The sequence below is a fragment of the Sapajus apella genome, unplaced genomic scaffold (genome assembly GCF_009761245.1).
Source record: "Sapajus apella isolate SASKATOON/1434 unplaced genomic scaffold, GSC_monkey_1.0 scaffold4, whole genome shotgun sequence".
Classification (NCBI taxonomy): domain Eukaryota; kingdom Metazoa; phylum Chordata; class Mammalia; order Primates; family Cebidae; genus Sapajus; species Sapajus apella.
Genome location: NW_022436944.1, coordinates 33050475 through 33075858, shown reverse-complemented (window position 1 = coordinate 33075858; position 25384 = coordinate 33050475). Strand labels below are relative to the sequence as shown.

General features: G+C 38.4%; 1 protein-coding gene across 7 annotated transcripts in view; it reads left to right on the top strand.

Moving 5' to 3' along the window:
• TMEM108 (transmembrane protein 108) overlaps nt 1-25384 on the top strand; it is a 357015-nt gene that overhangs the window by 182434 nt on the left and 149197 nt on the right. For 6 of the 7 annotated variants that reach the window (XM_032266351.1, XM_032266387.1, XM_032266363.1 and 3 more), the window contains one exon: nt 9846-9931. In XM_032266351.1, coding sequence (XP_032122242.1) covers nt 9892-9931 — 40 coding nt within the window. In that variant the 5' untranslated portion in view covers nt 9846-9891. The remainder of the gene's footprint in view (nt 1-9845; nt 9932-25384) is intronic. The other variant, XM_032266352.1, reaches the window with a different exon arrangement.

Below are 25384 nucleotides of genomic sequence, written 5' to 3'. Positions count from 1 at the left end.
GTAGTTTATTTGAAATCTTTTTTGATGTAAGCTTTTATTTCTATAAATTTTCCTCTTTGAACTTCTTTTGTTTTGCATTCTATAAGCTTTGGTGTATTGTGTGCTCATTTTCACTTGTCTCAAGATAATTTTTATTCTTCCTTTTAACTTATTCTTTGGTTCTCAGGGGCGTGTTGTGTTTTCTATGTTTGTGAATTTTCTGAAATTCTTCCTGTTACTGACTTTTAGTATTATACCATTGTGATTGGAAAATACATTTCATATGATTTAGATCTTCTTAAACTTAAGAATTGTTTTGTATATAGTCTCTCCTGGAAAATGTTTTGTGTTTAAGAAGAATGTACATTCTGCTGCTGTTTGGTGGAATGTTCTGTATATGTCTGTCCCATTTGCACTAAAATGTAGTTTATATCAGTGTTTCTCTCTTAATCTTCTGTCTGGATAATCTGCCCATTATTGAAAGTGGAGCCTTGAAGTCCCCTACTATTATTAAGAGTCTGTCTATCCTTTCAAATCTATTAATATTTTTTATATATGTAGGTGCTCCAATGTTGGTTGCATATGTATTTACAATTGTTACATCCTCTGATTGATTTGAACCCTTCATCCTTTTATAATGATGTTCTTGGGGTTTTGTTTTTTTTTTTTTATAGTTTTTGACTAAAACCCTTTTTTATCTGATAAAAATATAGTTACCCTGCTCTCTTTTTATTTCTGTTTGCATGGAGTATTTTTCTGTCCTTTCACTTTCAGTCTGTATGTGTCCTTAAAGGTGAAATTCATCTCTTGTAGGCAGTATATAGTTGAGTCTTATTTTTTTATTCATTCAGTCTTTTTTTTTTAAGAGATGAAGTCTCGCTGTGTTGCCCAGGCTAGAGTGCAGCGGCATGATCATAGATCATTGTAGTGTCAAACTCCTGGGCTCAAGTGATCTCCTGCCTCAACCTCCTGACTAGCTAGGACTACAGGCATGCACCACCATGCCAAGCTTATATTTCTTGATTTGATAATGTAATCCATTTATAATCAAGGTAATTATTGATAAGTAAGGACTTTTTATGAGGAAAGAAGTTTATTCATTTCTTCAAGTTTGATAACATTTTTTACTAAAAATATTATTCAAATAAATACATTTGAATTAATTTATTTATTTCCCTTTACTCACACACTGCTTAACACTTCTGACACCAAATGTGTCAGGGTATTTCCCTATACATGAAGCAGTTCTCCCCTGAACACCAGCTAAGTATCCTATAATTCAGTTTAATTCTGACAGTAACTACCTGGAGATAGGATCAGATCCTACAGGTTAAGGGCTCAGTCCCACAGGATTGCTCCCCACTTTAGATGTCAATCAGAAGTAGTGGGCTGTCATCTATACTTCTGACCAGCTGACTGTAAATCGATACTACCACTACCCCCTCCTTGGGTTCGATGAATTTGCTAGAGTGGCTCCTAGAGCTCAGGAAGGCACTTTACGTACATGTACCAGTTTATTAATAAATGAAATAATAAAGGATACAGATGAACAGCCAGATAAAGACATACATAGTATAAAGTATAGAAGAGTACCAAACGTAGGAGCGTCTGTCCCTGTGGAGTTGGGTATACCACCTTCTCAGCATGTGGAAGTGTTTACCAACCAGAAAGCTCTCTAAATCCTGTAGTTCTTGGAGTTTTATGAAAGCTTCATCACATAGGCATAATGGATTAATTAACTCAGTTTTCAGCTCCTCTCTTCTCTCTGGAGAATGTAGGATGGGGCTGAAAGCTGCAAGCTATATCCATGGTTTGATTTTTCTGGTGACCAGCCCTCATCCAGGAGCCCACCAAGAATTGCCTCATTAGAAAAAAAGATACTCCTATCACCCAGGAAATTCCAAAGGATTCAGGAGCTCTGCGTCGAATGCTCCTACAACTCAGATTACAAAGGTCATAGGAGCTTTGTGTCGGGAACTGGTGCAGAGACCAAATATTAGAACAAAAGATTCTCCTAGCACTCCTATCAGTAAATTGCAAGGAGCTCTGTGCAGTGACTAGGGAAAGGGTCTAACACATTTTTCTTATTATTTTACAGACTTACTACTACCACTTTGTTCATTGTTTCATGGTTGTTTTATAGGTCCATTGCTCCTTTCTTCCTTTCTTGCTGCCTGCCTTTGTGATCAGGCGACTTTCTCTAGTGGCATGCATTGATGCCTTATTTTTTTTACCTTTTGTGGGTCTACTATAGTGTTTTGCTTTGCGGTTACCATGAGGCTTACATAAAGCAATTTATAAAAGCCGTTTTCAAGCTGATAACAACTTAACTTTGATTGCAAAACAAACCTCTACAATTTTATTCCACTTGCCTATATTTTATATTTTGATGTTACAGTTTACATCTTTTATATTCTGTATCCTTTAACAAATTACCATAGTTCTTATTATTTTAATAGTTTTATGTTTTGACCTACATACTAAAGATATATGTGATTTACATACAACTATTATAGTATTAGAGTATTCTGAATTTGACTGTGCACTTACTTTTGCCAGCAAGTTTTATGCTTTCATATGTTTTCTTGTATTCATTAGTGTTCTGTTATTTCAGCTCAGATAACTTCCTTTAGCATTTCCTGTAAGACACGCCTGGTGGTGATGAACTCCTTCAGCTTTTGTTTGTCTGGAAAAGTCTTTATCTCTTCTTGGTTTCAGAAGGACAGCTTTGCTGGTTTGGGGTGTTTTGGCAATTTTTTTCCTTCAGCACATTGAATATATCTTCCCACTCTCTCCTGACCTAGACGGTTTCTGCTGAGAAACTGCAGCCTTACTGGAATTCCATTTTATGTTATTTGCTTCTTTTCTCTTGCTGCTTTCAGGATCCTCTCTTTAATTGTTATTAGTTCAATTATAATATATCATCCTTCTTGTTTCAATTGAATCTTATTGGAGGCCTTTGACTTTCCTGTATTTGGATATTTATATCTTTTCCCCGATTTGAAAATTTTTCTGCTGTTATTTATTTTTAAGCTTTTTGTTCCTTTGTCTTTTTCTTAAACCTCCTATAATTGAAATGTGTGCTCTTTATTGTTGCCCTGCTAGTCCCATAAGTGCTCTTCATTCCTTTTTATTATTTTTTCTCCTCTGACTATATATTTTCAAATAATTTGTCTTCAAGTTCACAAATTTTTATTCTGCTTGATCATTTCTGCTGTTGATGCCTTCTGTTGCATTTTTCATTTATTTCATTGTATTATATTTTTCAGCTCCAGAATTGTCTATTTTGTTATTTTGTTTTTAAATCATTTCAATTTCTATTAAATTTCTCATTTTGGTCATTATTCTCTTGATTTTGTTGAATTGCTTCTCTGCAGTTTATTGAAATTTACTAAGCTTCCTTCATACAATTATTTGTACTTTTTTTTCTCACTTTGTTACCCAGGCTGGAGAACAGTGGCATGATTATGGCTCACTACAGACTACAGCTTCAACTTCCCAGGCTCAAGCAGTCCTTTCACCTCAGCATCTCAAGTAGTTGGGACCATACGCACACATCACCATGCCCAGCTAAGAAATAATTTTTTTTTTTTTTGTAGAAATGGGGTCTTGCAGCCAGGTGCAGTGGCTTATGCCTGTAATCCCAGCACTTTGGGAGGCTGAGGCGGGTGGTTCACCTGAGGTCAGGAGTTCGAGACCAGCCTGACCAACATAGTAAAACCCCATCTCTACTAAAAATGCAAAAATTAGCCAGGCATGGTGGTGTGCACCTCTAATCCCAGCTACTCAGGAGGCTGAGGTAGGAGAACCTCTTGAACCAGGGAGGCGGAGGTTGCAGTGAGCTGAGATCACACCACTGCACTCTAGCCTGGGTGACAGAGCAAGACTCTGTCTCAAAACAAAACAAAACAAACAAACAAACAAAAAAACAAGAAACAGGGTCTTGACTTGTTGCCCAGGCTGGTTGTACAATTATTTGAATTCTTTGTTATGCAGTTTATAAGTCTCCATTTCTTTGGGTTTGGTCACTGGTGCTTAATTTTATTCTTTGGTGGTGTCATGTTTCTTTGATCGTTCTTCATCCTTGTTTCCATGTATTGGTGTCTGTGCATTTGAAGAAGTAGGGACTTATTCCAGTATTTGCAGACTTGCTTTGTTTGGGAAAGTCCCTTACCAATCAACCTGTCCAGAGATTCTGAACAGGTCATCTGGTATGGTCCACAAGCAGATGTGCTGTTGGAGTCCTCCAGCAGCCTGGCTTGGTGTCTGGGTCAGCAGGTGATTGGCCTAGTACTTGAATGTATGGGATTGAGCCTGGAGCCTAAAACCACCTTAGTGGACCTGTTATTGGGTCTGTAGGCATGGGCCTGGAGCATGGATTGCAAGGGTGGGTTGTTTTTCTTTTATGCAATCCTTTTGGATATAACTGTATTTTCTTAAAGTTTCATCTCAAAATTAGTTATTATTCTCCCAAATTATTCCCTGAGGGACCAAATTGATGTGATTAATATTTTCTGTTACATGGTTAAAAAGAGGCTTTTGATAGAATCTAATTGTGGCTTGCAATCTATCCAAAGTAGCACAATTGACCCAAGAGACTCAGCTGAGAAACCATCATTAGAACAGTAAGTTAGTTCAGTTAGGTCACAAAATGAATATACAAAACTCAGTCATTTTTATAAAGAGGCAATTAGGAAATACAGTGGAAACAAATTCTATCACAGTGGAAAAAATAAATATAAAATGTCTAAAAGCTATAAAACTTGACTGTAGAATGTAAATGAAAGAAAAAACAAACTCTACAAGAAGACCTAAAAAAAGATGAATTTTTAATAAATAGCCAAATGGTGCTTCTAGCTGGGATAGCCCTGTGTAACCCAGTTGATCCTAAATCTCCCAGAGTTATAAACTCAGTTGTTTTTGATAACTGAATAAAGTGGATCTATTCCATGTGTTATGGGAAGTCTGTCACTTTTTCAAAAATCTGTAAGAATTTTCAGAGACTTTTGAAGGCTTTATGATCCCTTCAATCATTATATTAAACCACAACAGTTTCTCTGTTCCCTTGTTATTGATCATTTATTAATGATTATTTATTCATTCATTGTTTATTTACTAATCATCTATTGAATGCTTACCATATTCTAAACACTCCATAGATACCAACTAACCATTGCTGTGGCTCCTAGGGTTTCTGCCTCTGACTCCTCCTGGGTTACCCTTGGCTTGGGACAGGATCTCTTCTCTTTCATTAGCCCTGTCAAGCATCATTAATACAAGACTGTTTCGTGCAGACTTTTACTGAGGTTTTGATAATACTAGTGGTGAATGAGCATTTTGGAGAAGGAATACAGATGTAGCATATTAAATTGTAGCTCCCATAATTCCCACGTATTGCAGAGGGGGACCTGGTGAAAGATAATTGAATCATGGGGGTGGTTTTCCCCATACTGTTCTTATGGTAGTGAATAAGTATCACGAGATCAGATGCTTTTATCAGGAAAAACCCCTTTAGCTTGGCTTTTTTGCTCTCCTGCCTGTTGCCATGTAAGACATACTTTTTGCCTTCCACCATGCTTTGAGTCCTCCCCAGCCATGTGGAACTGTAAGTCCATTAAAACTCTTTATCTTAATTACCCAGTCTCAGGTATGTCTTTATCAGCAGCATGAAAAAAGACTAATACACATATAGTACAAACAACATAAAACAATAAGCAATGAAAAATTAAATACTAGACATTTTAACATTCATGAGGCATCTTCTTATGGGGAATTTCTCACTTTATCTGTCTTCCTTAGGTCCCACCTGCTACCATCTTTTGGAGTTGTCTCTTTCTGTCTCTTAGTATCTCTTGTGTATTATCTCCTCAGCTTCTCTAGTTTCTAGACTCTTTAACTCTTGTTTCCTAGCCATAGCCTCTGGAAACTCAAAGGTCGTAATTAATTTTTGTATAATGAAAAGCACTTTAGCTGTCTCTCTTTTTCTTCCTCATACAAATCACACTGGTGGTGGGGGATGAATTTGCCTAACCAAAGAAGTCACTGAGCTTTTCTACCCCTCTCCCCCAAAAAAGAGCACTTCCCAGCCCCAAAAAGAACTTTTATGATTTCCAGAGCAGTAAGTTTTGGAATACTTATGTTCTTCCTCACCCCAGATGGATTTTGATGAGATCAAGTCATTCTCTTCCAAATTAATAAAGCAAATAGAAGATAATTCTGACTATAATCATGGGGTTTCACCGTGTTGGCCAGGATGGTCTCAGTCTCCTGACCTCATGATCCACGTGCCTCAGCCTCCCAAAGTCTTGAAATTACAGGCATGAGCCACCATGCCCGGCCTCAGTATAATGTTTTTAAGATTCATCAATGCTATATAACATTCCAGGTTTTCAAGTGCTTTTTCAATAAGAATTCTACTTACCCCACAGACACACTTTCATGGTTACAAAGGCCTTCCTCAGTCCAAGATTACATAAATTCTTGCCCATATTTTCTTCCTAATATGGTTTAGCTGTGTCCCTACCCACATCTCATCTTGAATTCCCATGTGTTGTGGGAGGGACCTGGTAGAAGGTAACTGAATCATAGAGGTGGGTCTTTCACATGCTGTTCTCATAAAAGTGAGTAAGTCTCACAAGATCTGATGGTTTTAAAAATAGGGGCCGGGTGTGGTGGCTCACGCCTGTAATCCCAGCACTTTGGGAGGCTGAGGCAGGTGAATCACAAGGTCAGGAGTTTGAGACCAGCCTGACCAACATGGCAAAACCTTGTCTCTTCTAAAAATACAAAAATTAGCCAGGTGTAGTGGAGCACACCTGTAATCCCAGCTACTCAGGAGGCTGAGGAAGGAGAATCTCTGGAACCCAGGAGGCGGAGGTAGCAGTGAGCCAAAATTGCACCACTGCCCTCCAGCCTTGGTGACAGAGCAAGACTCTATCTCAAAAAAAAAAAAAAAAAAAAAAAAAAAAAGAGAGAGAATTTCCCTGCACAAGCTCTCTCTCTTTGCCTGTCGCCATCCACATAAGATGTGACTTTCTCCTCCTTGCCTTCTACCATGATCGTGAGGCCTCCCCAGCCATGTAGAACTGTAAGTTTGTTAGACCTCTTTCTTCTGTAAATTGCCCAGTCTTGAATATGTCCTTAGTAGTAGTGTGAAAACAAACTAATACACTTCCGGTATTTTTTTATTTCATTTATTACATTCTGAATACTTTTGTATTCTTAGATAATATAAACCAAAAATAAAAATCTAAGCACCCCAACTGACTGAATGGCTTTCTCCTCTCAGCCAAGGGAATTCCAAAGAAACCTGAAAAATTCGCTGCGGCCATGATGGGAAGTGGAGGTCAGACATGCCTCATTATGCTTTCTTCCCTTTGGAATTCAGGCAAAACTGACTGGCATTAACATTAAAACAGCGATCTTAGGACTGACAGAACAGACTGTTTGTAGTAACAAGATACCAAATTCCAACCTGACTCTAGTATAGCATTACATGACGGATAGCAGGCCCTGAAAAAAATCAGAGTATTTCACCCAAAAATATATTTTTTTGATGTATTTTAAATGGTCCTGCAAAGCTATCTCTTGGAGAGGAAATTTACATACTATAGAGAATCCCATTGCCTTTCCAGAACATTCTGACCCTGGGGAGATTAGCTGAGAGTCTGGCACCTTTTAAATGTTTGAATAGGAAACATTTGCCATCTGTTACCTCTAAGGGCAGCCACTTTTCTGTGCATAATGAGAACCTTGGTTTCCACAACCCATTATCTTAACCCAGACACTTCTTTCTGTTGATTCTATGTCTTCAAATAATATTAATAACTCCTTCAACTGACTGCCAACCAGAAAATCTTTGAATCCACCTATGGCCTGTAAGCCCTTGCTTTGAGTTGTCCCACCTTTCTAAACCGAAACAGTCTATACCTCACATGTATTGACTGATGTTTTATAAAACTTACAAAACCAGGATGTAACCCAACCACCTTGGGCACATGTTCTCAGGACCTCCTCAGGCTTTGTTACCGGTCATCTTCCTCACATTTGGCTCAGAAGAAATCTCGTCAATTATTTTATGAAGTTTAGCTTTTTCATCAACAGTCTGTTTCTGAACTTTGTATTAAGTTTTATTTCTCCGTTTGCTCATTCTTCAAGTAGAACAGTAAGTGTTTAAATTAAACCACTGGTACAGTTAGTTCTCTATTATTACTCTTTTTAAAAAGATTTGTCTTGTTATTTGAGCTTGTTTCTTTTCCCCCTCCAAAATTAACTTTAAGATCATTTTATTAAAATCCTTAATAAAGGATTTTATTTTGTCTATGAAAAATACAAAAATTAGTTGGGTGTGTTGGCACGTGCCTGTAACTGCAGCTACTTGGGAGGCTGAGGCATGAGAATTGCTTGAACCCAGGAGGCCGAGGTTGCAGTGAGCTGAGATTGCGCCACTGCACTCCAGGCTGGCAACAGAGTGAGACTCCATCTCAAAAAAAAAAAAAAAAAGAAAGAAAGAAGACATTATGCTGAGTGAAAGAGCTAGACACATACTGTATGCTTGTATTTATATAAAATGTCCAGAACAGGCAAATCGGTAAAGACAATAGATTAGTGGTTGCCAAAGGAGGGGAAAATGGGGAGTGACTGATAGTGAAGTGAACATGATGATTTCATTTTTGAGTGATGAAAATATTCTGGAATTAGGTAGTGGTGATGGTTGGGCAACTTTTGAATATATTGCCAATCAGTGAATTGTATACCTTAAAGGCTGAATTTTACATATGAGTTATATCTTAATAAAAAAATATTTTAAAGATAGGTAGTTCTACTTGGGGTGTCATGAGGAAAAATAAAACCTAGGATGATAGTAGAGAACGGTTAAGAAATACAAATTTTTAAACTTTTATGTACAAATGACTAATAAACATAAAATGAAAAGTAAAACATTGAGATGGAATATTTGCCTATTGGCAGAGATGAAATTGTTAATTTCTTCATTGGGTAAAGTGTAGTTTAATGATTATTCTAATATACTTGAATTGGTGAAGAGCAATTTGGAAATATATTTATTTCAGAAAGCCTTAATTTATGTCCTTCCGTAATGTGTTTCCATTTCTAGGAATTTATCTTAAAGATACAGTTTGCCATGTAAAATAAAACTGTAAAGTAATAGTAACAACACAGAAAGATATTTCTGCTGCTAGGGAGAAAAATTAAAATGTGTAATATATAAAATGAAACAGACCAATAGAAAGTGCACATTCAAAAGGCTAAAGAGATATACTCTAAAATCTGAGCAGTAATCACCTCTTATTTGTGGGATTGTGCATAATACGTATTTTCTTGTTAATTTTCATCTCTGTTTTTTGTTTATTTTTTCTAAATATGCCATGCAAGAAGTATCCATGTAATCGGAAAATAATAGAAAAGTTATTTAAAATAATACAGTTTCAAGTGTGGCAAAGCTTTCTGTCTTGTTTTTTGTTTGTTTTATTTGGGTGTTTGCTTGTTTTGTGAGTGCCTTAGCAGAAATTAGATTAGAAAAGAAATTTTTTGGTTCTCCTATGACTACAGAGATTCAGGAGAGATTCATGAAAAGTCTTCAGTTCTGAACCCAGATTTCTCACTAGCTGCCCCTATGAGCTTCCTTCAGTGGGGTGTATAGTTTCAGGGTTTGACCAGTTGATTAGTTGGTAATTTTACAACATACACCATTGTAAATTAAACTGTGGTGTATTTATCCCAAGATTTTTTTCTCTTCGAAATTGTGTATGTTAGGCCTTACAACTAAGACCCTATTGAGTGGGGTCCTTACTGATTTTTCAATTATGTTCCTCAGATGTAACAATTTTCTTCTCCCAATTTCCTAGACAGAATCATGAATAAACTGGAGGATAAGCAGGACCAGATGATACCATGAAGAGAAGTTTACAGGCCCTCTATTGCCAACTGTTAAGTAAGTTGACACTGCATTTCTTCTTTCCTAAATTATACCAATGTTGTTATTTGCTGAGTACCGAGAATTTACTTTTTGGATGAAGACCAGGGTTAAATCAGTGAAAGAGGACGGTAAAGTTTCACTCTGCCTTATCTAGATGAAGTATCAAGCATTAAGTCATTCTAAGATCTCTGTTTTAATGTTAATGCTGGTCAGTTGTTCCTGAATTCCAAAGGGAAGTTGTAACATCAGTTATAGTTATAACTTGGACATCAGTTATAACGTAAACTCCATTATAATAATTCTAAATTGACATGTTAACCATAGTTAATTTGAGAATGAGTGTCCAAAAACATCATTGCCTTTGGTTTGGTGTTCTTCCAGGATGACCTTCTGTAGATTCCTCATGGAGAGGAAATTGTAGCCTGTATTTTCTGTATTTTAACACATAAAACCTGTTGCCATACAGCCTTTGGCTTGAAATGTTATGCATAGTTTTAAAAGGTTCTCAAATAACAAGTAGTAAAACTGTGACTTCTTGGTTTTGTGGTAGAATAAAGAGTGTTCAATTATGACTTTCTTTCTGCACATTGCTCATGTGTTTTGGGTATAGTGCCACAAAGCACCAATTGCCATGTAGTGATTGTACTTCCTTTGGGATTAGAATTGCTGCTGAATGAATGTAAAAACCAAAACCAGTTGGTGGGTTTGATGTTCCAGTTAACCCACTTAGAACAATAGGCATTACCCACTCCAGGTCAAACCAAAGCCAGTGAGTTGGAAAATTGTGAGTTCATTGTTTGTCTCGTTCTTGCTAAGGTAAATGAAGTACCTATCTTTCACAGGCTGAGTGGCTCCTTGTTAACTTTTGTTGAGAGAATAAAATGGAAAGATACTGAGATGCAAATCACCAGTCAGCCAGCCCTTAGAATTTAGTAATTCAGCTTATGTTGTACCCCTAGTGCAAAGCACTTTATCTACAGACAGCATTCTGGCCGAGTGTTTTAATTGACTCATTTCTTCTGCTGAATTCTAGTCCCTAAAACATACCACATCAGCCTGTTTCAGCCTGGTGGAAAGTTGCCAAGTATTATAGGGACTCTCGCATGTTCCCTTTCCATGTGTTCTGTGGGACTATCAGTTTGTTGCTTTTTAAAAAATGATAAGCTTGTTTGTTGCAGAATAGGCTTTAAAGATTGAAGAAGCAATGTCATCAAGGAATGATTAACTCTGCCTTGATAGGAGTCGTATGAAGGATAAATAGGATTTTACATACACACATGCACACATACCCCTCAGAAAAGGGGAGGCAGGCCTTATCGCCAGAAAAACAAGAAATAAAGAACAACAGAGTAGATTTTGGAACAGCAAAATGTTTGTTGAGTTCACCTATGCTGATTGTATGTCCCAAAGTTTGCATAATATTTTGGGGTCATATGTTATTTGAAAGGCACCAGTAAATTATTTTGCAGTCCTGAGAGACAACTCTTATCCTATGATGAGGTCCATCCTCCTAAATTGAGCTACTATGAATGCTGAAAGGATTTCAAACATCATCTGACTAGCTACAGAAATCAACTGTGTCTTAACAACTGCTGTTTGCAAAGCTTGCTGGGAAATGCAAATAGTCCAGAACAGGTAGTTTCCCTGCTTAGGAGGTAGATAGTGGCCCTCACTAAACCACCCCGATTACTGAGAAGAATATATGCACAATATCTCTTATATGTCACTGGTCAGCCAGTTACTAAGTTATGTGTGTATTAACATTGTCCACGAACAAACGTTTTTAAGACATTTAGTTTATGTCTAAAATAGACTTGAGAAGTAACATCATCACATGCAATATGTTATTTTATGTAACTCATATTTTATATAACTCATATTATAAAAATATATAAAAAAATATGGTATTTTTAATTGGGATAAAAAAACCATGATTGAGTATTCTGATTTTTCATTGTTATGTAACAAACTAGTCTAAAAGCTTGTGGCTTAAAGCAATAACATTTATTCTGCTCATGAATCTGTAATCTGCAGGGCTTAGCAGAGGCTACTGTCTTCACTGCAGAGTGTTTGAGACCAAGGCTGGAATGATTCCAATGGCTGAGGGCTCCCTGAGGCCTTCTTACATGGAAAGTTTTGGTTCCCCCACAACATGGTGGCTTCACAGTGGTCAGACTTCTTATATGGCAGCTACCAGTATGAGGCTTGGTCATACTTAATTAAAAGACTTACTATGAATTAGGCTTGGAAATCCCAGAACAATAACTCATGCCACATTGTACTGTCTGAGGAAGTAAGACCAACAGTAATTCAGGGGAAGAGGAACTAGGCTTCACCTCTCAAAGAGAAGAGTAGCGGCAGTTTTTAACCATTATCTTTAGTCTGCTACAAAGAATATCTATTTGTTAAAAACAATTACTAGTGGACATTAGCCAGTTCATAAGTCATTAATACAGAAGCTATACCCTCCTGAGTGCCTGCTGTGCTCAAAGGATTTGCTGACAATTTACCTAAGTCTCAATTATTCCAGAGGCAAATGCTTCAAGATGAAGAAGGATTACAGATGGATAAGCAAGGACTGGCCCAGGGGACCCAGTGAGTTCAGGTCATAGCCATGTCTCTCCAACCCCTGCATATATGCCATTTTCTTCATTCTGCCATGGTGCCCTACCACACAGAGGAAAAATCAGCAGTGTGGTCCCTCTGCTGTCCTTATAGCTAAGATAGGGATAGTTCTAGCCCATAAGCAGTAAATTTGCATCTTGGGAGTGATGTTAGATGAGTGCTAGGGTTTGAATATTTGATCCCTCCAAGTCTAATGTTGAAATTTTATCCTGTTTTGGTGGTGGAGCTAAATGGGAGGTGTTTGGGTCATGGAGGTGGATCCCTCATTAATAGATTAGGGTCCTGTCTGAGAGAGGGGAAGTGAGCAAGTTCTAGCTCTTTTGGTTCCCTTGAGAGATCCTCCAAGAACTTGTTGCTTAAAAGAATCTGGCACTTCCCCCGACCTTGCTTCTAATCTCTCACCATGTGATCTCTGCACATACTGGCTCCTCTTTACCTTCCACCAGCAGTGAAAGCACCTGGAGGCCCTCATTAGATGCAGATGCTAGTGCCATGCTTGTTTAGCCTGCAGAACTGTGAGCCAAATAAACCTCTTTTCTTTACGAATTACTCAGCCTCAGATATTTCTTTATAGCAACACTAAACAGACTAAGTAAGACCAAAATAAAAAGATGCTTTTGAGATCACTGAATCATAATCAATGGTCGTTGAGGCCTGCATGTGCCCAGTTGGGGCTAAGAGATACAGTCTTTGGCAGGCAAAGCTATTGAGGTTTTGTTTACTTTTGTTTCAACTGATTATCTCTGCCTTTGTTTTTATTTCCCGAGCTCTACTCCACAATGCATACTGAGTGTTTCATCCCACTGGCTTTAGCCCTTTCAGAAAGTTTAAAACATTTTATATGATGTCTTGTAAAGCTGAAAGCTTGAGTATGAGGGTGGTGATGAGAACCTTTATGGTTATATAAAAACCAGGATACTGTCATTCATTTTTCTTTCTGAGACCTAAGTAATCAATTAGGTGTTAGTGCCAAGATACCTGTTTTTTTGAGACAGCAGACAAGTTCAGATCCTAGTTTTACCACTTTCTAGGTGGCTTGCCTTATGTAAGTTACTTAAGCCTCAGTGAGTCCTAGATGTAAAATGGGGTGTGATCACTCTCTACCTGAGATGGTACTGAGTGAGATGACATGCCATATAGAAGTCGTACGTAAATACCAGCTTTCTTACTGGCTTTCCTGCCTGAAAACATGAGTACAGCCTAACCAGGAGCTCTACTCTAACTAACATTTGTGTGGGACTTTCTGGTTCACAAAGCATTTTCTCATAATTTGGTCCTCACAACAATCTTAAAAGGCAATTTGGGGCATTATTATTTACCCCATTCTACAGAGAAAGGAGTTGACATCATCAAGCCTGCCTTTGCCAAGCCACATCACAGTTTTTTGAAAAAGTTTTTAATAATGGAAGGTAAAGAGCATCATCACAACCCCTTCAGAGCATGCCACTGCTCAGAAGTCTCTGAGTCTGAGTCTTATGTTAGCAGAAGTGGTATTTGCTTGGATACTGTATACTGAAAAATTGTTGTGCTACTTTGTTGTTAAGAATTTTTACATATCAATATTTATTCAAATCAGAGTGGTTTAAATACTTCGAATTAGGTAGTGATTATGCTTTGTAACTTCAGTGTTTGCCATACACCCAGGCATTTGAATTTCTTAAATCATGCACTCTGTTGTTATACTAGTACACCCTGCTTGTTCATTCATGCACCCTTTGCATCTACTGGTCTGTGTCAAATCACACAAAGTAATTTTTTTTTCTACTCAGAGAGCTGTCGCTATCTTAGGAAAAGGAGGGGAGGAAGGAAAAAAGTAAATGCTGGTGTGGATTTGGACCCCTAGACTATAGAATTTAGAAGGAAAATATACCCCTTTTTCTGCCATCTTTACTTGGGGCATGGAGATTATATCTCAGTCTCAGATTTGAATTATATGTATGTATACACACAAACAAATCCATATTACCTGCCTCTCTAGATTTTTCTGAGCATGATGAGAAGCTGCTTGGAAGTTCATTTCCACTTGAAACCTGTTTTCTGATGGGATGGTCTGCTTCTCTTGTGATCTCTGGAGCTGAGCAGAATCCTAGAAAACACTTTAAAGTGACAGAACTCTGAGAGAACTCTTCTCTGGTGGCTTTTCAACTCTAACCATTTCTTCTTGCCTACTAGCTGCCCAGTGACTTTATTCTTTCTTCCAGCCACTTCTTAAACTAGAAGTATCCACATATTTATATCTTCTGCAAGGGATTAACATTTTCCCCCTCTTTTCCTTCTTCCATGCTTATCCTTGTCCCATATTAGACCTAAAGCCCCCAACATGCTACTTTCTCATCTCAGATGTCCTCCTGTGGTCTGTGATCTGAAGTTCTCATGTATTCCATTGAGATATAAAGCAATTTGACTAAACTAAATAATCCCAAGATGTGCTCACTGGTTAAGGAGAGTTAAGGGCTCCTCCCTCCTTAGCTCTCGGAGATATTTGCATTTTGAAGAGATTTGATATTGTTTTAAATAGCATTGAGTACAGTAGTTTAAAGAGGTAAGCCCAGGGCCTGCCCATTTCTCTGGATCTCCCTAAGTCACGGTCAGGAATCTTCATATTTCCCTTTCTGGATCATTTTTCTCTTTTTTCTTTCCTTTTTTTGTCTAGCTAACACCAGAAATTATCTTCTTATGCAGTATCTACACCTTTGTATCATCACCATCCAACCAGATTTTGCAACCCCAAATACATGAAGCCATCCTTGACTTGCCTTCTGCCCTACCCTGGATGCATTTGGATACTATTTCCCATTGAATTTAACACATGAATTCATTCATGTCTCTGCATCCCCATTGTCTCAGCTTTAGAGAATAGCTTCCTATGTTCTTTTCTGGACCATTTTAACAGTCCTCTGCTTGTTTTCCTATTTTCAGGCCTCCTCCCCCTAATTCATCTTCACGTTACTGCCAAATTAGCTGCTTGTCATCTGATAATCTTTCCATGGCTTTGCATTACCAAAAGCAGCAGTTCTCATAATGTGGTCCAAGAACCTCCAGGGACTCCTGAGGCCTTTACAAGAAGCCTGTGAGGCCCTTCTTTTTCCAACTATACATAATTATAAAGCCAGATTTTTTTTCCCTTATACTATATAATTCAACCAAAATAACATATCTCAACCGATTGAACACAGAAGCTGATAAGAGAAACAGCTGTCTTTCATAAGTCAGACACTAAAGATATTTACAAAAATATAAAACAATGCCATCCTTCTGATTTTTTGCATTAAAAAATGTTTTTTTCATTAAAAATGCTATTTGTTAACAGTAGTGAGTTTGTTATTGTTAATGAGTTAATATTTTTTTGTTTTCAAGCTTTAAGTATAGTAAATACCAGTAGTTATAACCCATATTTTAAAAAGCTCTTTTGGGAGTCCTCAATAAATTAAGAGTATGAAGGAGTCATGAGACCAAAATGTTTGAGAACCTCTGACCTAAAGGACAAATCCTAAATTCCTTAGCTTAGTGTTAGAGTCATTAATAGTCTGGTCCCAGGCTACCTTTCCAGCCTCATCTCTTATCCCGTCTCCCTTTCATATTCCTCCTCCCTCTCTCATGTATATATACCACACAGTTCCACCCAGTAGACACCCACAGTGTGCTGCAGTCATCATAACACATACTTTATCCACCACAAAATATTTATCTCTGATTATACATGTGCTTGTTTTCTTTTCATCTAGCTTCTCAGGCATGGGAATTATATTTCCTCATCCGTTCCTTTGTTGCCAGTCTAATCGGGAGCTTGATTCATAATGGGACCCATAAATGTTTTATTTAATTACCATATTTCATCAAGTCTAAGATGCTATTAGTTGTAAGATACACTGTTATTTTATAAACCACTAAAAAAGACAAAATGTTGCTTAAGCTATCACACACTATCAATTACATCTTACAATTTGGAAACACATGTAGAGATAAAATACAGAATTATTAGGGTGGATTGTGGCTAACTGGGAAATGTAATTTCTGAGCCTCTGCCACTAAATTCTTTAGGATCAAGTCTCAACAAACCCATCTGTAGTTGAAGCTCCCGCCCTAGGTGGGCCTCATGGAACAATAGAATTTCCCTTTAGAAACTAGGGAGAGATTCAAGGAGCTGGCCATCACTAGCTGAAGCTGGCTCGTGTATTTTGTCTTCATGGCTTGTTTCTCCTGATAAGTGAGAGGAAATTTTTTCTGCAATGAAGGAAGGAGAGTTGATATGAGTTATAAATGACATAGTATTTAGATTCAAACAAATATTGACTTCAAAAATATATGATCTTTTAGATGTTACAGGCAATCACACAGATATTGCTATTCTGTGTACATAAGAGTCGTTTCCCTAGTGTGAGGAGATGAACAGAACTTCACCATTCTTTATGAGGTCTTCGTTTCTTCCTCTTCTTTTCCCAGTGAAGTTGTCTTCCCTTGTGTTTTACACCACTTGCTCACAACCTTCATGTACCGTGATTAAGACTGCTTGAGTTTAAGTCTTGGCATATCACAAATTATTTTCATCCTTTTCCATCCAAAACATACCATTGCTAAATAGCTGCTGGGCTTTGTGTCCCCCACCCCTTTACAAATTCATCATTCCTGAGCTATCAAAAACCCATTGCTCTTGAGAAAGTAAAACAGTATGGTTCATAGTGGCAAAGACCAGTTCATCAGCCTGCAGTTCTCTTGTGCTACCAGAAGTGGCTGCAATAACAATAATGACACTTCTGGTCATCAGTTGGCCTTATGGATATTGGAGGTCATCGACGTCATTGACACTAAAATTCAGTAATTTACACTGGATTAACTTGATTGGCTTTGATCAGTGTTTCCAAAATCTGGCTGTACACTAGAATCACCTTGGGAACTTTTTAACAAATCCCCTTGCCCAGACCCCATCCCAGAGCAGTTAAATCAAAATCTTTGGGCATGGAACTGGAGTATCCAGTGATTCTGATCAGCAACCAGGGCTGAGATCACTGGCTTCAGTCTCTGGTTCTTAAGCTTTAGTGCACAACAGAATCACATCGAGGGCTTGTTTAAACACTGATCACTGGGCCCACCCACAGAGTTTCTCATTCAGTAGATCTGGGGTTGAGCCAAGAATTACATGTCTAAGTCTCTAGTAATGTTGAAGCTTTGGTCCAGAGACTTTGAGAGTCACTGTTGTAGACAAATGAAGGGCTATCCTGGAGCAGGAGATACTTTTAACTTCCCTACCTCACGTGGGCTACATGATGGTGAAATGAGTTCTGGAATAAAACCAGGATCGGTCAGGAATGAGAACGGAGAGAAAGTGTCAGGGAAGGAGCCAGCAGAATCCCTCTCAAGTTTTGTGGGATTAGGAACTGTTAGAACTTGGTTTCATGTTATTCTTTGGAATGTCTTGGAAGTTAGTTTTTACTCTGTTTTAAGAATGAGAAGGGCACAAGGAATGGGCTGGCCAGGATTATAAAGCAGAAGGAAAGCACCTTTTGAGTAACCCTTGGTCTTGACTTTATTGTAGCTGTCTCATTTTAGAACTTGATTTTATAAGGCTATTTTTTTCTTGTGCTGCATAATTATTTTGCAAATCAAAAATTAGAGACTTTTTTGGGGGACTTAATTATAAAAAGATTTGCAAATGTTCTCTAGGGAGAATAGATCTCTTTGCTTCTGAAGGGTAAGTCGTTCATATAAAAAATTTGAGGAAGTGACTCTTTCCAAGGTGATATTAACTCAGGAAGTTTAGGCATACCAGGTCCTTAAAAGTGTCATGTTGATTTAAAGTATGTTACGTTTTAGATTGTGATTTTAAATTTACGTAAGTCAACAATTCTCTTCTGCAGATAAAACTCTAATAAGACATTCTCATTGTAAACAATGCCAGTGGGGACTGAAGAATAAATATTTTAAAGAAATTCAGCTTTATGAATTTGAGTACATTCCATTACACTGTTGGCAGAAGAGTGTAGATGAGGGAAGTTGTGCTCATACTTAGGAGAGCTGTTCATTTATGTAAATTAAAATGTTAACCCTTAATGAGTAAATTCAATTTTCTATATGAAAGTATTTTTGCTAAAATACATGGTGGGAGAAAGCATAGAATTCCAGACTCTCATGTTGTCTCTTACTAGTTAAATGACTGCACAGAGTGCTTCACCTCCCAGAGTTCCCTCATTGTCCTCAACTACAATGCACAGATGACCACTGTAATGTCTACTTTGAGGATTGTTGTGAGAGTTAAATGGGTAGGGTTTAAAACATTTCATGTGTTGAAATGCCTTTCAAAAATGGGTTGTTGCTGTATTACTATCCTTAAATAGCATTACTTTTGTTGTAATATTGTAAGCAAATCTTATTTTTGTTTGGCAACTCTTATTTTGTTAAAAAAGGAAATGTGAAAGGTAGTCTAGATGTCCTTACCCAGATTTGAATTGAATAGAATGCTTATTAATACACATAAACCTCATGAACTGGAGTTATTTTAACAAACAGAGAACTGTCTTGTTTGTTAAGATCTGGTAAAATTCTGGGAGGTTTTTTGAAGAAGGGAAATTCAAACAGAATTTTTAATGAAAAACGGGGCCTTTTCCCAGCAATTTCATGACGTCTTTGTAATAAATCTCTGAAACATTTTTGAAACATTTAATCCTTGCCTTTATGTATGTGTTGGACACTGGAGATTATTCAAGCTAGGACTTCAAAAGCCCCCCATACCTAAGATATGTTGCCTTTGCAGCATCTTTCTTATCTCCCTCTCCTGTTCATCCATTTCCCTTCCCCTCCTTTGGGTCATTTGCATCATCAAGCTTTCTGATGTCTTTACACCTCCCCTCAGAAGCTTTCCAGCCTTTCTCCTCAAGGGAATCAATTATCTGCTGCAAGTATCCTAGCAGCTCTTCGAAGACGAATCATTTGCCTTTATTTTGACTGTACCAGGATATCACTCAGCTGTGAGCTGTGGGTAGCCTCATTGCTCATTTCCTCCAGAGCATCTTCATCAGTTTCCCTGTCTGTAAAATGGGTGTTTGTATTAGTTTCCTGTGGCTTTTTTTTTTATGAGACAGAATTTTGTTCTTTTTGTTCAAGCTGGAGTACAATGGCGTGATCTTGGCTCACTGCAACCTCCGCCTCCTGGGTTGAAGTGATTCTCCTGCCTCATCCTCCGAGTAGCTGGGATTACAGGTGCACGCCACCATGCCCGGCTAATTTTGTGTTTTTAGTAGAGTTGGAATTTCACCATGTTGGCCAGGCTGGTCTTGAACTCCTGACCTCCAGTAATCCATGAGCCTCAGCCTCCCAAAGTGCTGGGATTATGGGCATGAACCACTGCCCCTGGCCTCCTGTGGCTTCTATAACAAATTACCACAAACTTTGTGGCTTAAAATAGCAAAATTTTTTTCACAGTTCTAGAGGCCAGAAGTCCAAAATCAGGGAGTTGTGGGGCCCACACTCTCCCTGAAGGCTATAAGGTTCCAATCTCTGCCTCCATTTTACATGACCTTCTCTTTTCTGTGTATCTCTCCTCTGTTCGTCATTGAATTTAAGGCACACTTGGATAATCTACCATTAGCTCATCCCAAGATGCTTAATTATAGCTGCAAAGACCCTTTTTCCCAGCAAGATCATATTCAGAGGTTTCAGAGTTAAGATGTAGATATGTCCCTTGGGAGACTACCATTCAATCGACTACACTGTGATATTGCTATTCTTCATAGATTTATTAATATAAGTGTGTAGCACACTTAGCATAATGCCCAGTTCAGAATAGGTGCTCAGTAAGTAGAGGGTATAGGCCAACGAATAAGTAGAGGGTGAAGAGACAGAACCATGAGTTTATACAGTTTTTTGAAGTTTAACCATAAAGTGAGAACAAGAGAATGCTGGAACGAGCAGGGATAGAGAGCTGATTTTATAAGACTATTTTAAAAACGAGTGTGTTGAGCTGGTCAAAGAGCTCCCAGCTGAGTGCTATAGGCATGCGAATTTCAGATGAGGTGAGATGCACACTGATGGGCAGGAACTGCTCTGCACATGATTCCCATGCTCACATGTAGCACTGGTGCACGGGGTCTCTTTCCTGCCCTTGCCAACCGGTGCCAGTGCTAGATGCATGATTGTGCCATGTTTGATGAGAAGAGGCAAGAGTGAGAATCCCTTGTCCTGTAGTCAGTGAGTCAGATGAACACTGAGTGTAAGCACATTGAGATAACAGTGTAAGATGTTCTCTCAAAGTTACACAACTGTTTCACCACAGAGCAGAGCCCAGGCTCTGTGCTGGCAGCACAAGGTCAACTAATTATACAGTAGCTCAAGAGAGATCCCCAGAACCCTCTGAGATGAAAAAAATGCAGCAGTTTGCTTTGAAATTCCTTGGTTAGATGAAGAAATTAGAATGTGCCCACTTTGCCCGAATGGCAGAGAAACAAGGGTCCAGGAGTCACCCAGGAAAGCAATATTGTGCCCCAAGAACTTGGTCATGGCTGAGCATTCCTGGAAGCAATGGAAGATAAATGAGATGGGAGGGTTGGAAGTTCTAGAGTGAGGCACTTGAGAAGGGACAGTAATTGTTCAGATTCCAGTTGCTGGCCTAGAGGTCACTATGAGGTATGGACAGCCCCTCAACCTAGAGAGTGCTGTTTAAAAGCAAGTGAGAGTGGCTGGATAGCTTGCTTGTCTAAACACATAGGGTCACTTCTAAGCAGCTCTCACTGTGACATGGGAGAATCCCTGAAGGAGGAAAGGAGGCTCAGACAAATACAGTCACGTTCTTTTATTGATGTTGTTATTTTGACCTGCAGTTAAGTGTAAAATAATTGAGCTAAAAAATATATATATAATACTTATTTAAATAGCCTAGCTATAGAAAGTTTGTAAGGAAAAAGTCCCATATTTGACACCAAAATTGGTCTGATTGTAGAAATATTCATGTCTTTTTTAATGAGTGTCATAGGTTGGGCAGTCGCTAGGAACAGACCTTGAACCCTGAGACCAGGAGTCCTGTGGAGTGACTTATTAGGAAGGTTTTCCAGGAATAACTGATAGGGGAAAAGGGGAGTGGGCCTGGAAGGGGAAGAAAGCCCAGCAAGGATGAGTATCAAGCAAAGCTCCACAGAGATTGGCTGTTGCAGTCTCTCTTGAGAGTTCTGGTGAAATTATAGCTCACGCCTTGGACTTAACCTCATCAGGTGACAGAGTATTACAATCCCGTATCTCCTAGTCATTGGTTAAGGGCATTGAAGATGTGCCAAGCTCCGTTTAAACATTTTAAATTAGTGACCTACATGTTAACATGTTTAATTCATTTAATATATATATAAAGCATTTTAAACAGTGCTATAAAAGTTGGGCTGATGTTATTCTTACCATCATCATCATCATGTGTCCCTCTACTCCTCCCATTTCTCTGAGCATAAAGTAAATCCTCATCTCTCTTCCATTGCTAGGACCTTGTGACTGGTTCTCACATTTCATGTTACAAATGCAACTTATTGCATCTTCCTCCTCTCCTCTATGAACTCCTGTCCTAAGTCTCATTCTCTGAGAGCCAGTATGGAGGTTCCATGTGAGGGCTGGAGATGGCTAGTGAAGGGCTGATTATTAAACATCTGTCATATGCCCTTGGGTTACAGATGGAACTGAAGTTCCCCCTAGGTATAGTCCCATGGGCCTCTCTTTTGCATTATTAAATTATAATGATAAATGAGTATGACCAGGTATTGTATTTTTTCCCTGGAAGTATGGCTTTTATAGATGTGGTCTCCTTGATAATGTTTTGCCATAGATGAAACATTTGGCAGAATCATTGCCAGCCTGACAATCCAAATATCCCCAAGTTCAAGGGATACTTTGAAAATATAAAGTTCTGAAAACTAGAAAATATGGACTTTTGTAGGAATTGAAGTCTAATTATAAAGGAGAGTAGTATCTGTGCAGGACAGCTGATTGTATTTGCGAGGACGATGATCCAGCTTTTGGAGGAAAACATTCTTGTGTGTACAATAAGGAATTTAGGGGTTTACTCTTTGATGCTATATGAGAATGGGTTGGCTAGATGTCATTTTGATCTATTTTCATCCTTTAAAATTTTAAATATTTTCCTAAAGAAGAAGGAGAAGAAGAGAAAGGTAGGCATCAGATAAGCGGTTGCTAAATCTTAAAAGGGTCAGAGTATTTCCGTTTGTTTCCTCTTCCTTTAATTTTCTAGGACAGGACTTTCATTCCTTAGAATATATAGAAGAGTCATAAAAGTCTATGCTCTCAGAGCTGAAAGGAAGATTCTTTAGTAATTGTCACTCTGTTTAGCACATGAGGAAATGGAGACCATCCTGAGTGGAGACGTGACTTACTCAGGATCCAAGCCTAGTTGATGTGAAGGAAGACGCTTAAGCATGAGTCCAGATTCTCAGTGCAGTGAGCGTGCTAGGATGTCCTCTTCTACATCCCTCTGCACAGCAGTACTCCAGTCACACTGGTGTTCTTTTCCTTCTTCAAGCACTTCAGCTTACTCCTTGCAAAGGCCTTTGACCAATTGTTTGTCCTAGCCTGGCATGGGTAGCTCCCTGCTGTTAAGATTGCAGCCCCAGGACCTCCCCCCAGCACTTGCCCTCACCACTCAGCATAAACACACTACCCAGCCTCTCTCCATTATTTGTCCTAGTTCTGCACAGCACTTGGAATTATATAATTTTTTTGGTTCTGTATTTGTTTATTGCCTGCAGTCAGTTAAAAGCCTACATGCTGTACTATTAGCCTAGAGCAATGCCTGGCACATGGAAGACCCAAGAAACATGGCATTAAAGTGGAATGAACTGGACAGAGGAACAATGAGCAGGTTTCTTGAGTGGTGCATACTGTCAGGTGAGTCTTCATTAGAGAGATTATAGTGTAGGTTGGCCTAGTCTAATGGACATAGAACATAGGACATACACATAATTTCAAATTTTCTAGTAGCCGTAGTAGAAAAAGTGAAAAGAAATAGGCAAAAGCAATTTAAATAACACTTTTATTTAAACCAATATATTTAAAACATTACTTTCAACATATAATCAATAAAAAAATCTAGTGAGATATTTTCCTTTATTTTTTTTTCAGACCAAGTCTTTTAAATCTCGTATATAATGTACATTTACAGCACATCTTCAATTTAGACACTGAATTTTTTCCATAAGTATTTGACATTTAGATTTTATAAAACTTACAATTGGCAAAGTAGATTTACATACTTAAAATGTTTCCAGTGACTGAATTAGCTATCAGTTTTTAAATGTAGTTTAAAAAAATTTTTTTAATTCAGTTCCTCAGTCACACTTAAAACATTTCAAGTTCTCAGTGCCACATGTGATCAGTGATTACACAAGTCCATATCAGTTACACCAGACTATTAATTTTGAAGTTCCTTAGCCTTTCCTGTTCCATATCAGCTCTGTGGGAACAGTCTGGCATGTGGGACCCATTGAGTTAGAACACCCAGGCCTTAGGCCAGGAATATATGACTGTGCCTTGAGCCCAGCAATTTCTTGGCCATTGTATTAAGAGATAGAAGTTGGTGAATCTTTTTAATACCTTGAGAGTTGAACTGTTCTATTCTGATTTGTTCTAGAAAAGAGAAAAGTTAGGGGATTCTCACAACATTCACAGAGCATGTAGTCCAGGGTTGAAAACAAAATGCAGTGCACAGTGCAGACATCTCTGGAGGCACAGCTCAGAACTTAAAGGACGCAGAGAGAATCACATAGAGCAGAGGACCTGACTCCACAACAACCCTGCCCAGGTAGCTGCAGCTGAGTAAGCCACATCTCATGCACTCCACCACTGAGGCACTGAGAGTTTATCCGTACAGAAAGGTTTCCTGTCTCAGATCCTCTGCAAGGCCCTGAACTGAGGAGCAGCACACTTCACAAGAGTGTTTTGAGGTCCTCACCCCTTACAGAGACCTCTGCATGCCATCTCATCCTGGCTATTATGTTAGCAGATTCTACTGGCAACTCCAAAGGAAATTGTTCCATGGTGTATACACCTTTTGAGAGAAGAACAAGGGTTATTGTTGTATTCTGAAACATCAGATGTCACAGGCTTCTGTCATGGCTCTAAGTTAATTACAAAATGGCAGTTCCTCTCTGCTATGGACATAAGCAGACTAACTGCAATTGAGGTGTCCGGGGCTCAGATACCCGGATAGCTAAGGTGCCTAACAAGTTAAGCAGAAGCTGAAGTTTCTCATGGGGAAAACTGTCTCAAATAAAACCTTCAGTCATGATAATTTGCAGGTAGTGCTATTTTCCAGATGAACAAACTGTCAAGAATGGGATCCTTAGAAGACATCCCTCCTTTAAATCCCTCTCTGCTTAGCTCATCATTATTCTTTACCTTATAACATGGTTGAAGAAAACTTTATATCAAGAATAAAAGAAGTGTCAGCCTGACTTTTGCTTTTTGTTCACTTGTGCTTCCATTATTAGCATTGCCTTCAATCCAGTGTTTCTTTCAGACATCTTTTTAAGCTACTTTCCCACGTTTTAGGAGCTAACGTGTCAAACTAGATAACAGAATAAGCAAATCCCCTCGCCTAGGATACAAGCAAACTGCAGGGCTTCCTAGTGTCCTGAGTGTTAAGAAAATAGGCCACTCCTGAGCCTTCACAGATGGGGAACTTCCCCTCTTCCATTAAGGTGCCACCCAAAGAACTTATTTGCAATCTGTATTTATCTTCACTGTTATTCATAATAAACCTGTCCTAAAAATAAAAAAATTAAATCCCTCTCTGCAATCCCTGGGTGGCACCCTTCTGTTTTCATGATCTTTCAACACACTTTTATAAAGAATCTGCTATGT